The sequence below is a fragment of the Neovison vison genome, chromosome 13 (assembly GCF_020171115.1).
Source record: "Neovison vison isolate M4711 chromosome 13, ASM_NN_V1, whole genome shotgun sequence".
In the NCBI taxonomy this organism is placed as follows: domain Eukaryota; kingdom Metazoa; phylum Chordata; class Mammalia; order Carnivora; family Mustelidae; genus Neogale; species Neogale vison.
In genome coordinates, this window is record NC_058103.1 from 65,248,539 (window position 1) to 65,267,547 (window position 19,009).

The window sequence follows — 19,009 nt, forward strand, 5'->3', positions numbered from 1 at the left end:
GTTTTAATTCCCACTCCCCAATTCCAAACCTGGCAAATTTCTAATGCTCTACATCATAAAAAGCATCATCAACTGTTTAAGCTGCATAAGCTAAAACCAAGAAGGTATCTTCCCTATCTCATTCATCACCCTCCCTCTTCCCCCACACAATACATCATCAAACTTAGGAATTCTAAGTACTCTCAAATCCATCTCACTCTCTCCCTCTGCCACCATTCTACAACTACTCAAAGCCTTCATCAGGGTTTATTTAGACTACTCTAGCATGCCAATTAGTCTTCCATCATTCAACCCGTTCTCCACACCAAAACAAAGTGATTTCAAATCCATCGCGGTCTAGTTGCAAATTACTCTAAAAAATCAATTAATTGTCTAAAATACTCTAAAACAAAAATGTCTAACAATGCTAAAAAGGTCCAAGTCTAGTCCCAACTCTTGAGTCCCTCCCCTTTAACTACTCTCTCCCATAGAACAAGAATCAGCAAACTATTGCCTGGGGACCTTCTGCCCGTTTTTACACAATTTTTTAAAAAAAATTTTTTTTAATTTTTAATTTACTTGACAGACAGAGATCACAAGTAGGCAGAGAGGCAGGCTTTTGCCTGTTTTTGAAAACAGCCATACTCATATTGTCAATGGCTGCTTTGGTACTGCAAGAGCAGATATGACCAGTTATAGCAGAGGCTGTATTACCTGTAAAGCCTAAAATACTATCTGGCTCTTTATACAAGTATGCCAGAACCTTCATTACATTAATGACCACCCACAGTGTCTTTTTAAAGAACACACCACTTTCCCTTTTACAACATTCAGCACTCAATCTTCTTCCATCCAACCAACTATTCCTCTTAAGTCCTATTAACCCATTAGATCTGAATTAAAATGATACTTCTCAGGGAGGGCATTCTTCAGTCTCTAGACCAGCACATCCCCATTCAGATTAGCCACACACAATAGCCCCATATGGGTACCACACTGGAACAGGAGCTCTAAGACAGAAGACTGTATGTTTTGAGGTGCTCTATTCAATTCCATTGGTCAATGTGCCTATCGCTGTGCCAGTACCAATCTTACATGCCAAAGGTTTACATTATCTGATAAAATAAGCATATACACCCAATACCACCACTCCACTTCTGCCTTTCTTAAGTATCCTATTCTAGGTTCTTTACTCTTCCATATATGGATTAGAATCTGTACGTGAAATTACCTGAAAACCTAACACTTTGAAACACTGAATCCAGAGATTAGTCTGAAGAGCAGTGACTTCATGATACACTATATGCATGGATAGGAAGGCACTAGAGTTCCTCATTTATTTAGGTATTTTTCACTGTCTTTCAATACTTTTATTATTTTTTTACATAGTCGTTTGCACAGTTAACTCCCAGGCACTGGACAATCTCCCAAGCTTTTTTTTTTTCTTTTCTTTTTTTTTAATAAAGCTTGATTGATTGATTGGTTGATTTGACAGACAGAGATCACAAGTAGGCAGAAAGAGAGGAGGGGAAGCAGGCTCCCTGCTGAGCCGAGAGCCCGATGCGGGGCTCGATCCCAGGACCCTAAGATCATGACCTGGGCCGAAAGCAGAGGCTTTAACCCACTGAGCCACCCAGGCACCCCTCCGTGCTTCTCTATTTTACTAGTCGTTTATCACTGATATATAGAGATGCAATTGACTTTTGGTTACTGATACATATCAAGCTATTTTGCTAATTCTTCTATCTACTGATAATTTATTTGTAAATCCTTTCTGGCTTTTACATAAACTATCACATCAGCCAATAATGACAATTTTGTTTCCTCCATTCCAATATTCATGCTTTTAATTATTTCCTATCGTATTGCTTTGAGTGGGATCTCCACATAATACTGAATATAATAGCACCACTGAATAAAGTGGTGACAGTGTGTACATTACCTTGTTCCAGGTTGAAAAAGAAATCCATCTCCCCATTTAGGGTATATGTTGCAGATTTCACTGGTTTATTTGTAGATATCTTTTTTCAAGTTAAGGTTCTCATCTGTTCACGATACAGGTTTCTAAGAATTTATTAAATTACAAAGTGTCTTTCATATATTGTTCTTGCATGGTTTTTTTGCTGTTACATGGCCAAAATCCTTTATCAAAAAACCCTTGAGGAAAATAGGCTTTAGAATTTGGATATTTTTAGACATTAGTCAAAATGTACAGTAGGAAAAAATGTCAATTATCTAATGCAATTAAATTGTGGGTCAGTACCCTGTACTCTTTTCAAATACACTAGTATTTTTGCTTGTGACTTGGTATAGATATTTACTCTATAAGATAAATAATGATTAAAAACAGCCTCAAATCAGATTCCGCCATCCAGAACAGGTCAAATCAGATTATGCTGCAAAGTTGAAAAAAAAAAAAAAAAACCACACACCTTGGTTTTCCTAAGTTGATGGATTTCAAAATTGCAGTCAAGGGTCTGTTGATCTGTATTTTATTTAGGATTCTTCCATATACACTCCTAAGTAAAACAGGACTATAATCTTTCCTTCTTACACCATCCTTGTCTGGTTCTGAAATTACTACTAAAGGACTTCAGAGAATGAATTAAAAATGTATTCTCCTGCCTTCTGTTTGCTGGAACAGTTTGTAGAACACTGAAATGATCTGTTCCTCAAAGAGCTTTCTGGAAAATGATCTGAGCATGGTATTTTTGTGCAAGACAGAACTACTACAACTTATTTAATAGTTACAGGATTATTCAAAGCTTTCTTGTCTAGGTGATTATATATTTTTAGGAGTTAATTTTGTTTGTACTTTCTAATGTCTTGACATAAAATTCTTGACAGTATTCTCTTTTTAATCTGATCTACAATTATGTTCTTTTCTTCACTCTCAGTATTTAATTGTGCCTTCTCTTTTTTCTCATCAGTCTTGCAGGATGTTTATCTATTTTTCTAGTCTTAAAGAATCAACTTCTAGCTTTACTGATTTCTCATTTGGTCTCTGTACCACTATAACTTTGAAAGTGAGTATGTTAAAAAAAAAAGGTGAATATGTAGGGGCACCTGCCTGGCTGGCTCAGTTGGTGGAGCATGTGATTTTTTTAATGTTGGGGTTCTAAGTGCAGGCTCTACACTGTGTATAATATAGAGACTGTTTTAAAATAAATTCTTTTTTTTTTTAGCGTTTATTTATTTATTTGACAGACAGATCACAAGTAGGCAGACAAACAGGCAGACAGAGAGTAGGAAGCAGGCTTCCCTTTGAGCAGAGAGCCCAACTTGGGGCTTGATCCCAGGACCCTGGGATCATGACCTGAACTGAAGGCAGAGGCTTTAACCCACTGAGCCACCCAGGCGCCCCTAAAATAAATTCTTAAATAAATAAAAATAAAACTGGGGACGCCTGGGTGCCTCAGTCAGGTAAGTGTCCAACTCCTGATCTCAGCTCAGGTCTTGATCTCAGAGTTCTTATTTCAAGCCTCATGTTGAGCTTGATGCTCAGCAGGGAGTGCACTTAAAAAAATACAATTAAAAAAAACCCTGTATATGTACATCAGCTTCCCACTTAGACTATGTGATACCAATCTCAATCCTACCTTCCACCTATCCAACACAACCTTCCTTGCTCCTCTGGCCTTGCTTAACTAACTGCTTTGGATTTAAACTAGTTTTTCAGTTTTGTAGATTTCTAGAAGTACAATGCTATTTCTCAATACCCAAATAAGGGCACTTTCCTATCACCTCTCACCTTACTTCAGTCATAATTTTATGCCCCTGTACACATGATTCTCCCCACCTAAAATATCTTTACTCCTTCTTCTAAGCCAATTAAAAAACCCAAAAGTAGTGATTTACACCTTTCTCTTCATGAAGTTTTGTGACATACTACATACTCCATGGCAATTTCTGTCTATATTCTTTTAATATTTATATTTAAACAAACTATCACAAAATAGTAGATACACTTTTTTATTTACAAATTTACCAATGTGTCAGGCACCACTGTAAATAAACATGAATTGATTTCTCAAAGCAGTCCTAAGTAGTATGATTATCTCTATTTTCCTAGTCGGAAGTGCAAAGAAGTTATGCACTTACAGTTAGTAAGTGGCAGAGCCTCAATTCAAATCCTAGAAGTCTGGCTCTAGACCGTGTGCTCTTAAGAATTACACTATGCTTCCTTAAATGGCTCTAGTAGTACTTTCTTAACACTGCCCCAAGCGCAAGGTACGATCTCTCAAATTCCATTTAAGCTCTTTAAGGGGGGATGCATGTCTTTTTTAACTTTTCTTATCCTTCAACAGCTTTTTGTACAGACTTTAAGTGTCTAGCAGGTTTTTAATGAATGCTTACTGAACTGAAACATGAGATGACAATTACTCAAGTCCAGATGACACAATGAATATAATTTTTAGAGAAATTAGGTTGCACAAGTGCTCCAGCCTTTCTATAATGCTTAAAAAAAGATACCATGGATAACTGTGATACAATAAAAATAAAACAAGATGAAATCAGAGAGGGAGACAAACCGTAAGAGACTCTCAACCACAAAAACAAACTAAGGGATGCTGGAGGGGAGAAGGTGGGGGAATGGGGTAACTGGGTGATTGGGTATTAAGGAGGGCAAGTGGTGTAATTAGCACTGGGTATTATATACAACTTATGAATCACTGACCTCTACCTCTGAAATTAATAATACACTATGTTAATTAACTGAATTTAAATTAAGTTAAAAGTAATAATAAAGTTAGCCTTGAGTGAGCTAAAGAATTTCACTGTGCATATATACAAAACCATAAAATATAAACTCTGACACAAAACTGTTTGTATGAAATTTCACTGTTACCTATGTTTTTAAGACCACAGGTACAGAAACCAAACACTTAAATGACACCTGATTTAAAAATTACTTACAGACGAGAAGTCTTCTAAAATACAATTTCTCCAATATTTTTAGATTTCAAATATAATACATGAATCTAAAAATTAAAGCAATGTTATACAGAAGTGCAAGGAAATTCTAAGATAACTCTAAAAGAAGCTGAAACTATGGAGTTAAGGTAACTGAAAGCAGATTATAAATATGATTCTAAGTTGATTCACTACTTCAACGGAAGTGAGGAAAAGATGGACACCAAATGGAAGAGTTGTACTAAACAAAAGATTGAGTGGAATCAAATATATGAAACATTTGCAGGTGTGGAGGAAGAGAATCTAGGCCCATTTTTGTCTGTGGGATGATAATAAAAAATTAAAGACAAATTGCTATAGTCAGTGACTTTAAGATGAGGTGATTATAAACACCACCAATACTTTATGTATCTCTAAAAAAAAAAAAGAATAAAATCCTCTGTTAATTAAGATATGCCATCAATTACTAGACATACCAGATTCAGGAGCTATAAACAGACAAAACCCAAAACCCTGGATTTTATAATCAATTAAAATATTTATCTTCCAGAACTTATGATAAGGTTACATCCCACTAAACCCACTGTAAGTTGAAAACATTAAATTAAAAACACACTTAATACACTAACAGTCTGATCATATACTTTAGCCTGGCCTATCTTAAATGCGCTCAAAACATACTAGCCTACAAATGAGCAAAAACATCTAACACAACCCTATTCCATTAATAAGGAGTTGAGTATCTTGTAATTTACTGAATACTGTACTGAAAGTGAAAAACAGAATGATTGTTTACTCTTGTGATCATCTGGCTGACTGGAATTACAGTTTACTACCACTGCCCTGTATCACAAGAGTGTATTGTACTGCGTATCTTCCTAGCCCAGGAAAAAATCAAAATTTTAAATTCTAAACATGGTTTTTACTTAATGTGTTACTCCTTTTGCACCATCATGAAGTTGAAAAATCCTAAACTGAACCATCCTAAGCCAGGTACCATGTGTACAGTTAAGTGACTACGTAAGACAAAACAGGTATGAGGAGATTTGCTTCAATTTGAGGAACATTATTATTAATAAACAAACTGGAGGGGTACCTGGGTGGCTCAGTGGGCTAAAGCCTCTGCGTTAGGCTCAGGTCATGATCTCAAGGTCCTGGGATTGAGCCCCACATCAGACTCTCTGCTCAGCAGGGAGTCTGCTTTCTCTCTCTCTCTCTCTCTCTCTCTCTCTCTCTCTCCACATCAGACTCTCTGCTCAGCAGGGAGTCTGCTTCCTCTCTCTCTCTCTCTCTCTCTCTCTCTGCCTGCCTCTCTGCCTACTTGTGATCTCTGTCAAATAAATAAATAAAATCTTAAAAAATAAATAAACTAACTGGAATCAGAGGTTGTGCTAAAATTTCAGAATATTAATACAGATTTGGTATATTCCTTCCTTGCACAGTACTCATACTTAAGAAATTAATACTAAAAGTAGAGTAATAAATATCAAGTCATTGGAATACTCATGTCTTCAATCTAGTGATTCTACTGTTGTACATTCATCCTAAAGAAATGACTGAAAAGGAATAAACTTTTATGTAAACTGGCCACTGTAACAAAAAATGATAGCAAAATTTAAAACCTGGAAGCCTAACCACCCATTTTTAATATAATTTGTTAAATGAAAAATATAATGACTAAAAAGTATTACCGAAAAAACTTTTTTAAAAATAAAAAAATAAAAATAAGAAGTATAATCAAAACACTATGGAGCAATAGAGAAAAATACAACTAAGTGAAAAAATAAAAACTACATATATACTATTGTTGGAACTAAATAGAAATTAGGGAAAATTGGGAGAAGATATAAAGAAAACTAATGAGAAAGATTTCAACATGTTCAAAACCTGCTTTTGATCACAGATTGCATATTAAATAATAATACTGTTTAACCTAATTAAATTTCCTGATTTTGATACCTATACAGTTGTTATTTAAGAGAATGTTCCTATTCTTAGGAAATAAAGTATTTAACAGTAAAAAGAGTCCCAACATCTGCAACTTCATCTCACAAGGTTCAAAATGAATAAACCCCAATAAATACCCACACGAAATAAATCAAGGAAGAGGGATTAAATGTAAACAGCTGGTAAATCTCAGTAAAGGGTAAATAAAAGCTCCCTTTACTCTTCCTGCAGCTATTCTTGAAGTTGAAATTTTAACAGAAAGTTACCAAAACAATTAAGCAGACTTCTGATCAAAAATGGAAAAATAAGGGGCGCCTGGTTGGCTCAGTGGGTTAAAGCCTCTGCCTTCAGCTCAAGCCATGATCTCAGGGTCCTGGGATCGAGCGCCACATCGGGCTTTCTGCTCAGCAGGGAGCCTGCTTCCCTTCCTTTAAAAAAAAAAAAAAAAAAAAGGGAAAAATAACACACACACAAAAGCAATTTAAAATGGGGCACCTAGGTGGCTCAGTTGGTTAGACGTCTGCCTTCAGCTAGGGTCATGATCCCAGGGTTCTGGGATAGAGTCCCACCTTGGCTCCCTGCTCATCAGGGAGCCTGCTTCTCCCTCTCCTCCCTGATCCTGCTCTCATGCTCTTTCTCTCTCTCAGATAAATAATAAATAAAATCTTTTCAAGATATAAAATAAAATGGAATAACTGTAAATGCTTTATCCTCATTAATAAGCATTAAGTAGTATTAATAACAAACAAACTGAAAAAAATGCTGAAATTTTTTGACAGTGACTAAATGTGTAGGGAGAACTAGTGATAACAGGTTGAGTACAAAAGATGCCAAAGATATTTAGCCAGTAGCATGTGCTGAGAGTACCTGTAGTAAACAAACATGTATTAAGACTATGGACATAAGTGATGAAGAAACTATCAATAGGCAGAATAAAAGCCTGCTGAAAGCTATCTCAAAACCACAAAAATCTTCAGCAAAGTTTGTGCACACTCAAGAGTCAAAGAGTACTAGAAGTGAAGGTGCTAAAGTACCACTATAATAAAGATCTAATGGAAATTATAAAATACAACTTAGCATACATAATTAATTTTCAGTGCTTAATACAATCAGGTAAATTACTATCTACTAAAAACAGATATTGCTATTTAGTCAAAATGTTACAACTCAAACTTCAGAAACTTTTCTATATGTCTTTAGACAAAACACCACCACCCACAAAAAAGAATCCTAGAAGTGTTAAATTTCCAATATTACAAATTATCATTTTGACTATATTGTCATGATCCTTAATTGAGACAGGTATTTCAAAATAATTTTCCAAAACTGATAGGTCAAGAAGGCAAAAAGAGAGATAAATGGGATGCTTACAACAAAATAGAGCAAAATCACGCTATATCTGGGCTTCTATTAGGAAAATAAACATATTCACCTAGAATGATTATACTGAAGAATAAGAATTCAAACTTCTACATTAAAAAGGCACAAATAAAAAGGCAATTTAAAAAGTAACGAAAATATTCATCCTCACAAAATATTCACAAAATTACTGAATGACATAGGCATCCTAAGTTCTCAATGTCAATTCATTATCTTAAAAAAATACTTATTTTAAAAAGCAAAAACAAACATCTTTATAAACATCACTTACTATGAGTTAAACTTACCTTTTTATCTTCTTTTACTTTGTGGGTTTTCTTCTTCATTTTCTTATCATCTAACTCCTGGTCTGAGGTGATTGCAGGATTATCAATACCACCTTTCCAAGTTTCAACAGGAGAAAGAAGCGGATCTTCCTCACTTCCACGATGTCTTCCTTTTCTTTTTGTTTTAGAAGTGGTGAAAGGCTCATCATCACTCGCATCTGAATGTGTTCTTCTATAGTATGACTTGGCTTTACTAAACAGGGTTTTAGATTTGTATTTGTATTTTGAAGGCCTCCTTTCTCCGTGACTTTTTGACGTTCTATCAGAAAATCCATTTTCCTCATCTCCTTGGGTGTTATTTACAAAGGAGTTTCGAATTTTAATAATGCGAGTCTGACTATCATCTGGGACAACATATATCTCTTCAGAATAGCCCTTCTGTTTGAAAATTGTGTCAATGGGTTCCGCATAGTTATCTGAAGGATCCATATCTTCAGGATGTGCCAAAGGCACCCGGGAAGTCTGTTTTCTTGGATTTTTACCAATACCAGCTTCAATTGTTTTTACAAGGTTTGGATCCAGTTTTTTCACATTTGTCTTAGGTACAACTGGTTTAGGTTTAATAGGTGGAGGCACTTTATGGTTGCGTTCATGGTCATGACAATTTGGGGTGCTATGAATAGGATATTCATTTCCTTCTAAATCTAATCTGTATCTAGAACGGTCACTAGGTGTTGGAAGCAACTGTACATCATCTCCAATTGGGCTATAAGGAGGCGGTGCTTCTGTATCATCATCTGAATCAGGATAGTTGTTATATGGAAAACAGTCTCTGGGAGATGGTAGAAAAACATCCTCACTTTGATGGGTTGATTCCCTTGTATTATCAGATAAATAGGAATTTTCTATCATATTTTTTTTCTCTAGAACATCACTGAAAAACAGTGTAAAGACCTCAGTTTGTCGATGATACTGAGATAAAGAATACAGTGCTGTAAATTTAGCAGAGATCTCAGTTGCAATGTGTTCTCCTTCAGTCATTAGTTCCTTGATCGCCTCATTTTCAAAAAAATCTGCTTGGCTGTCAGTAACTGCCACCAGCTGTACAGGAATGGTGTCCTGAACTTCTGACAGAAATGCTCGAAGCATTCCCATTGATGCTTTCCGTTTGGCAGAATAAACTAGTATATACCCATGAACCAATTCATCTTTCCTTACTCCAATTGAAGAATGGTATGATAAAATTGTAATCTGTATTCGCCTCCTTTTTTCACCAATAATTTTATCAAGCATTAGGGAATTATTTTGTCCAGCTTGAGCAGCACTACAAGAATGCGAATCAAGGAAGGGTGAAAGAATAAGATCCACACTAAAGGGATCGCCACACATGGCACACATGACAATTCTCAGGTCAGCTTCTGATACATCCTTACTGGTTGGAACTGGGCTCACGACATCTAAATTATGCTTTACTGATTCTAATACTCCTCTGAGAGCTTGCTTTATTTGGGTTTCATTAAATTTACGAGGATATGTACCAGGAGGTACATCGACAAAAGGGCATTGTAACTTGTTTGCCAACTGCTGCCCTTGGTGCCTGAGAATTGGTAGATTCTTACTCATAGAATCTCTCTGATTAGCCAGAATTAAGGTAAATGGAAGATTAGCCATATACTTATCTTTTCTGATTTGAGAGGCTTCAGTTCTTATTTTTCCAATAAATTCTCCAATAAAATTCAGTGACTCAATGGAATTAAATACACAGAAGCACCCATGTGGTTTAAAGGCGGCAGTCCACAACTGACTTAAGAAGTAAGGCGACTTGGCATCAACTGGCCGAAGATCAAGTTCATAAATTTTTCCATCTAAGGCATACTCATCATCAGTAGATTGTGTTCTTATCTCATTTGCTAGTTCTTGAGCAAGGCCATCCTTCCCTAAAATGAAAAGGTTAACTTTATCTATACTGGTACTATCATGATATAACCGTAAGCGGCCATGATCCAACTGTGAAAGACTACTAGCAAGTAACTGCTCCACTTTAATGTCTGTACAATTTTGGCCACTAAGACAGGTTTCTTTAGTGGGATGATAAACAAACCCTATGTGCTTAAGTAGAAGAGATTCCCTATCGGGTGCAAGTTTCTGTAAAGCTTTGTATCTAGGTTCTTCACTCAAAACTGTATGAATTTCACTCATTTTATCTGAACTAGGCGTTGCATTAAGATCTAAATCATAAAAAAGTTCAGAGTGCTCAAAAAGCATTTCCTGAAACTCTTCTTTGGCTTTTTCAACTATTTCTCGCTGATGCCTACCATACACCTCTTTGCTATCAGCCTCAGTGATATATTTGAAGGCTTCATCCTCCATAACAAAGCACATAACTTCTTCCCACGGTTGCCCAGGTGAAATGAACTGAATTTTTTCCAGAGTCTTTTTGAATTTTTCCTTCATTTCAACCCTTCTTTTCTCTGATATCAGATGCTGTACATGGTTCTGATAAACTTTTTCAGCTTCTAAAGTGCTCAGGAGGTCAAATGGAATTCGTCTATCATTAATTTTATCTATGTGGTCAGTTTCATCCCAAGGTGTTTTTTCTAGCACCACAAAACATAACTGAAAATCTGCTCTCTTTTCCATTAACTTCAAAGCTTCTGACCAATTCAAATGTTCAATCTCTTCTAGGTTTGGCAAAAGAGTGTTAAAAGCTCTTGGTAGAGTATTTATATATTCTTCTCTCCTTTTTCTTATATGTTCCTGTTTAAGTTGTTCTATATGTTTTGAAAATGTATTTCTGGCCTTTCTTGTTCCCTCTAAGTTGATGTATTCTTCATAATCAGGATGATTTTTTAATTTATTACTAACAGTTTTCCAAGTTGCATGATAATCTCTCACAGTCTGCACAAGTTTTTCAAACTTATCTGTTGCTGTGACAACAAGTTGTCGCTGTGTTTTATAAGCATCCAGATAGGGAATAATTTTAGGCTTGCCACGAGTTTTATCCAACATTTGTACCAGTGCAGTAAAACATGTCTCAATGTTGACATTAAATCGTGCTGATGTTTCCACTACAAGAAGGTTCTTTTTGTTTGAAGCAAAAGCCTGAACTTCTCTAAGATAATGATCCACGCATTCATCACATTTAGTTGCTGCTATTATTACAGGCTTTTTTGATTTTGATAGTTGGACAAAAAGATTATTCACAAATTTAAGTTGATCATCAAACTTCCTATTGCATCCCTGGCTCACATCGATGCACAGTAAAAATCCATCTACATTGAGCTTCCCTTCAGGCATTTGCTTCTGTTCAAAGTCTTGCTCCAAGCCCAGCTGATCAGTGCAAATGTACATTAGTTTCTCTGCTGACTGCAATTTAGAGGCAGCTGCACGTTTTATATATGGTTGCAAATTCGTACTCCGATGAGGCAAGAAAGTCTGGTCATCAATGAACTCTGTTTGTTCAATGACATGAATTTTGCATTCTATTCCATCTTCACCACTTTGTGTTATGTCACCCCAGTATAAAAAGTGATCATTGTTTACCACTCGTCCTCCAAAGTCAATGGTGCTAAGCACAGAAGTATGTTCTGGGTAATATTCATCTGCTTTTGAGCGTACAAATCTATTGCACAAACAAGACTTCCCAACTCCACAGTTACCTTTATCTTTTTCAGTCCCAGAGAGTCCAACTACACTGATAGTATAGGATGGGGGGCGAGGCTCTTTGTTTTTTGCCATCATAACTCTCTTCTCATGTCTCTACATTCATAAAGATAACCAGATATACTTCTCATTCTGAAAATAAAATCCTCTCAAAATACAGATCCCAAAGTTCAGAACTATATTTGGTTCTTTGTATTTCCCTCATTTCTGTGCAGAAAGGTCTTCAAAATCATATGGATCATCTTCCTAGAAAGAGAAAAAGGAAAAACTTTAATCATGAAATTACACATTACATCATATACACACTAAAGATATTTATAACAAATAACTATGGACATTAACAATAAATATTACATGTATTTTAGGAAGCCACCATAAAGACTGTTTATGATTTATTGCTTTAAATGCAAGATGACTTCAAAATTTAAGACAAATTTAACAATTAAAATAACTACACACATAATTTAAGGTAATGTCTCAAGAAATTTAAAATAAGCCCCTAATAACCAAATGTGCATTTTATTTTACCTCTGCTCTGTCCTTTAAGTTTGAAGAAATAACTAGTCTTTTCCCCTTCCTCAATTTTCTTGCCTTCTGTGACTACATTATGCTTGCTGATAATTAAATGTACCAGTTGCCATTAACAACTCCCTTACAACTTTCAAAAACAACCTGTTATTACATCGTTCCTCAAAACTTGTTCCCTAAAATGGAATCTCATATAAATTTAGGAAGATTTTACAATTATGTAAAATTTTTCACAAAATCCAAACCCTAATAAGATTCAAGAGATATAAAATTACTGTCCAACTACTTCTAAATGTTCTTGATTTCTATATGCATTTCCTGTCAGAATAGTTGTAAAAAGCTCATGGATAACATTTTGAGTAGAACCAAGCTGAAGAATTTTGAGATTGTCTACTTGAGACAATCGTTTAGAATTATTTGACATACCAGCAACATGAAATAACCCTAAGAATTGAATGTAATTTAATTTACATTATTTACGTGAAAGCAGTCAGTCAGTCTTTTATATAAGTTTTATTTGTAGATTCTTCATACTTTCGAGGTTGAATTAAAAGTAATATATCATTTCTCCCACACCAAAGTTTCACAAGACAGGGAAAATATCCAGTTGTATACATCAACATACATGAAAATTATCTTCAATCCAGACAAAATAAAGAACACAGGGAAAAAAAGAAAGGAACCATCACTTGCCCCCAAATACCTGGCTTCTACATTGACCTCAACTGCAAGTAAATAAGTAAACAGCTATTGGTGTGAAGTAAACACCTATTCAAATTATACTATACATTTACTATACTACTATTAATGATTAAAAAAAACTATTAGAATTTAAAATTATGACTAATAGTTTTGGTAAAGCAATGTTAAAAGTTAAAATTTCAGATTTACTTTTGTACTTCTGAAGTGTATTCTATTAGCTTCAACTACAAATATTAGTATCTGCCATATGATAAACAAACAAAGCATTTATTAGATTCACTTTCATGATAAAATAATCCTGTGTTGAAGGAGCAACACAAGTAGAAAACCACAAATAAACACAACTGATTTAAATCTATTTTTTATGAGTTTATGAAAACAGCAAAACTGAAACTGCTTTGTGTCATAGCATCCCCACCTATAAAATGGGGTTGTGTTATCTATACAAATTCAAGAATGAAATAATTTTTTAAAATAAGTGCCTAGCAAACAAAAGAAGTTTAATAAGTAATGTATCAGTTTGATTCTGGGAATCCGTGAAGCTGTCACAAGATTTTTTGTAAAAAATTACATGATCAGATTGCAACTTTACCTGGCAGCAGTATATACAATAATTAGAAGTAAAAGAAATTAGGGGAGTCCCATCCAATCCTATTAACTCTTTTTCATTAGTGGAACTTCTAAAAAATATTAATCTGGTTAAATTGGGTACTTGCACCTAGCACCAGTTTCTTTACCTAACCTGCATAAAAAAATATTTGTATTTACTGATAAGAAAACAAAAGGGAATGAACTGGATAACAAAGTTATACACAATGATAAAGAGGTAAAACAAAATTCACAAAAACAGCATGATTCTGTAACAATTGAGAAAAAAATGAAAAACACACAAAGGAAAATAGAAGGCCTACCCCTTCCTTCTTACTAGAAAAGCAGAAAACTGCAGACAGTACACTTTAAGATGTACATCAAAAGAAAACATACCTAGTGGTTACTCTGGGGAATTTTCATGTTAAACAGTATATACACTAGTACTACATGCAGCTCTTTATTAAACAAAAATCTGTTCTAAAACTAAGAGCAATTCAAAGACAAGTAAGACTGTTCCCTGCCTTCTAGTTTAAGACACACAAATAGAAAGGTTAATAGTACAAAGTCACATGAACCTAAGTATTATAGAAAATTCTTTTTTTTTTTTTTTAAGATTTTATTTATTTGTCAGAGAGAGAGAGAGGGAGAGAGAGCGAGCACAGGCAGACAGTGGCAGGCAGAGGCAGAGGGAGAAGCAGGCTCCCCGCTGAGCAAGGAGCCCGATGTGGGACTCGATCCCAGGACGCTGGGACCATGACCTGAGCCGAAGGCAGCTGCTTAACCAACTGAGCCACCCAGGCGTCCCTAGAAAATTCTCAACTACAAAACCTAATCCCTTGCCATAACAGTCACTTTATTCATTTCTCATATGCTTATTCCAAACACATTAAAAGAAACGTTCCTGCTCTCCTACAGCATATACCTCAGAATACTGAGAATACAGAATACTTTCTACTTTAAGTTACAGAGTGTAAGCAGAAATAAAAACACTCTTAACATAAAATGGATTTTAAAAGCTACAGGAAGAAAAGGGCCTTAAAATTAAATGGAGATGAGTGGAGCATGAAGTTACCACCCTTTTGGGGAGGCTTTATATCTAGTGAGAAATAAAATTATTATATGGAGGATAAATTTTAATGTTGGGGTTTCAACACACATCCTAATAAATTTGATAGTGGCAGGCTCTGAATCATGAATATTAAAGTTTAAATTAAAAATGAGGTAGCTTTGTGTGACATTTATGGTTTTCACACCAAATTCACAGTAAACTACCAATTAGACACTGAGGAACATCCATGTTCTTCCAGGAAGGCTACCTGGTTACTTTGAAATCAGCTCCAGAGCTTATGTCATGAGTCACTACAAAGTGATTTTCAAACGGTGGTGGAAAATTCTTTCACTTACAGGTGGTAAAAAATATTGGACAAATAGGTGCTCTCTCCCTCCAACTCAATCATCAAAAGCAGTACATGCCTTATCTGATTTACAGGTTTACTTAACTCAAAAGACGTTTTAAAATGTTTTTCCAAAAGCTTTAATATTTAAAAAATGTTTTCAGGGTTTAAAAAAATTTGAAAAACCAGAAGACTAGGAAAAAAAAATGCTATAACCTGCCCTCAAAAACATTTTGCTATCTGTTTGGGAGAGTATGGTGTTACCACCTCATGAGAGAAAGATAGCATTCATGCATTTGGCTGTAACAGGTTATAAGGGCATTTAATTTCAGCCACCTGGATAGTTTACACATAAACGAATTTTCTACTGGCCCTCAACATCCAGGTCAAAATTACTATCCATTAAGTAACTAAGGTAGTTTTTCTTCTGCACTGATTAAAAAAAAAAAAAAAGAATCCCCTGGTTTTTGTGTGTGCTCCTAGTAATAAACTAATGGCTGATATCTATATGCAGGCTATTCAATTTAATCTGAAAATTCCTTTCAAATGTTTAATGATAATATTTGATTATGTTGATCCATACAACTTCCCGATTTTTTTTTTAAGATTTTATTTATTTATTTGACAGACAGAGCTCACAAGTAGGCAGAGAGAGAGGAGGAAGCAGGTTCCCTGCCAAGCAGACAGCCTGATGTGGGGCTCAATCCGAGGACCCTGGGATCATGACCTGAGCCAAAGGCAGAGGTTTTAACCCACTGAGCCACCCAGGTGCCCCCAACTTCCCGGATTTTTGATGTGACTTTACTTTCATGTAACTTGCTCTCATTTTCTCATATCTTTACCCTTGAAGAAACCATGACAGAAGTAGCAATCATCGACTCAAAGCTATCCAGTTAAAAGGAGTCTCTGGATGAACAATCTTGATTCTCTTAGGCAAAGTACTGCTTTTCAGCAGTTTGCAATGTAGTTTTTTTTTTTTTTAAAGATTTATTTATTTGAGAGGGAGGGAGAAGGGAGGGGTGTCAGACTCCCACTAAGCAGAGAGCCTGATGTGGGGCTCGATCCCAGGACCTGAGCTGAAGGCTGGCTTTCAACCAGCTGAGCCACCCAGGTACCCCAGCAATGCAGTTTCTTTCTCATTCTACCTTTAAGTTCATTTTACAACCCTTTCAAGGAAATGTTTAGATTAAGTACCTTCCCAGAAATTAACAACAATGTATAATTTGAGTAGAACTACAGCTGATGAGAGATGGAGGGATACACCAACTATCTGCCTGATATTGTTGAGTGGTCCCTAAAACTGTCTTAAAAATGAAGCCATCTATACGACGGAATTTTCTAAGATACATGACAGCCATTCAAACACAACATACTACTTCTGATGGAGTTTTAATAACATCAAGTGCTTTCTGCAAGAAAATTTTTTAAGTCCTACAGGGAACCTAGGAAAAATCAATTCTTAGTGATTCTGGACTTAAACCAAAATTTGTTTTGTACCTTCTCACAAAGTTTGTGTTCATAAATATAAGGTGGAATTTTAAAATTATTTTATACTTTTAAATTATTATACTTTGTCAGGAAATTCCCTTTGGTCCTATCTTCAAAATATATTGAGAATTTATTACTTCTCATTACATTTATTGCTCTATTTTTTTACCCCATCCACCAACATATCTGGCCCCAGATTATTCCAAAGACTAGTTTCCCTGCTTCCATTCCTGCTCCTCTTCCCATCTATTACTACCAGAGTAGCCAGAGTTTCTTAAACATTAAGTCATAGCTTCCCATCCTCAGGCCCAAAACCCTCCAGAGACTCCTAAAAGTCAAAGTCAAATCCTTTCTGTGGGATACTGTAATATCTACCTTCTCCAATCCTGTCTTGCTCTCTGACCTACTCTCATATATTCTCCCATTCTCATTCTGCTCCAGTCACATGGAGGAACACTGTTCCTCAGCATGTCTGCTTTTACACTTGCTTTTCCCGATAACCCCCCAAGTCCTCCTTGCCTCTTAACTCCTAAGTTACTAAACAACTTATTTATTACTTGTCATTAACTCTTTCCCTCTCCCCACCCCAGACCATACTTAATAAAGATCCACAAAGGCTCAAATCTTTATTTCATCAATGTATTCCAAAAGCCTCCAACAGTGCTTCCTATGTATTAGCTACTCAATAAATTCATGAAATCTTAATAAATGTTCAAATCACAATGTTGTTAATTCTTTGGCCAAAAAAAAAAAAAAAAAGGGGAAATCACATGATGTTTACTAAATAAGCTCTGTAACATATTAATCTAAAAGTTTTCTAAAGCTATTAATGAAAGGGAGCACGGGTGACTCAGTCAGCTGATCGTACTGGTTTCAGCTCAGGTAGTGATTTCAGTTTAGTGAGATCTAGCCCCGAGTCAGGCTCTGTGCTCAGCACGGAGTATGCTTAAGATTCTCTCGCTCCCTCTTCTGCCTCTGTCCCTCTCCTTACCCCCACCACGCCATTCTCGCTAAAATAAATCAAAAGATAGACAGATAGCTTTAATGGAAGAAATGCACATGGATTTCAAGGTCATTACAAGTCAAAAATTAAGCCCCCAAAGTGAAGACTATGATCTATAGTATCTTCAGTCAGAATAACCATCTAGTTTTTTAAAAATATTTTTTAGAATCACAATTATAAGAAATTACACATTCCATCTTCTTTAGGCCAAATAAAATATCCCTTATATAAACAAATATTTGAGAAAAGACAGTTCCAAGCCCTAAGACTATCATATATTTCACAATGTCAGGCAATCTAGACTAGCTTAATAAAAGTAGCAACTGAATTACTCAAGATGAATATGGCACAATACTGATATAGTACTACTTTTCTTAACACTGCTCATTCTCAGTAACAAATTTATCAATGCCATGAAAAATCACAAGGGGAAAGCCATTTTAACATACATGATAACTAAAAACAATGTAATACCTGTAGAAAAGTCAGTTATATTCCATAATAATGTCTTTGACCAAGTTTTCTACCACATAAGCACATACTCTTAAGGCTGAATGGAATGCTAAAGACATCATTCATATGAACTGCTCTTTACACAAAACTATAACCAAGTTAATGAAAAGAAAATCTATTAAAAATTTCAACAACTTACATAGCAACTAAATAACCTGGAAGCATATCTTGGTAGGATTCAGAATTAAACTATGTTAGGATGGAAATTTTATTCTGGTTTTTTTGGTTGTAGTTGTTGTTATTTATTTATTTTTAACCATATTCCCAACACCCTAAACAGCACCTGACACAAAGCAGGTACTCATATATTTTCTTACTGATGACTACATGGGTCAATCTCCAAACTCAGATCCTAAACCACTAAGCAATCCTGAAGTCGTATTTATAGTCAAAATTAATAAAAGTTACAACCATGTTATGGGCCCAAACACTATTAATATAGCAATATATTCTAAAATAAAAAGTCTCCAGTTTTTTTCAAGACCAACAGTCCGCTTGTTAAGACAGATTAGGTAACCCTGAAAGCTCATTGGAAATACTTCCAGGAGGGTCCAAGTAGGCAGTACTTTGGGAGCAGTGAAGTCCTACTCAACAAAGACAATTCTGCTTTTATTCATTTTAATCTTTTGATATTTCAAGTA

The 19,009-nt window shown here is 35.3% G+C and overlaps 1 protein-coding gene across 6 annotated transcripts in view; it reads right to left on the bottom strand.

The window, feature by feature from the left end:
* ARHGAP5 (Rho GTPase activating protein 5) overlaps nucleotides 1-19,009 on the bottom strand; it is a 106,380-nt gene that overhangs the window by 49,296 nt on the left and 38,075 nt on the right. For all 6 annotated transcript variants that reach the window (XM_044231124.1, XM_044231125.1, XM_044231126.1 and 3 more), the window contains exon 2: nucleotides 8,508-12,395. In XM_044231124.1, the coding sequence (XP_044087059.1) occupies nucleotides 8,508-12,227 (3,720 nt within the window). In that variant the 5' untranslated portion in view covers nucleotides 12,228-12,395. The remainder of the gene's footprint in view (nucleotides 1-8,507; nucleotides 12,396-19,009) is intronic.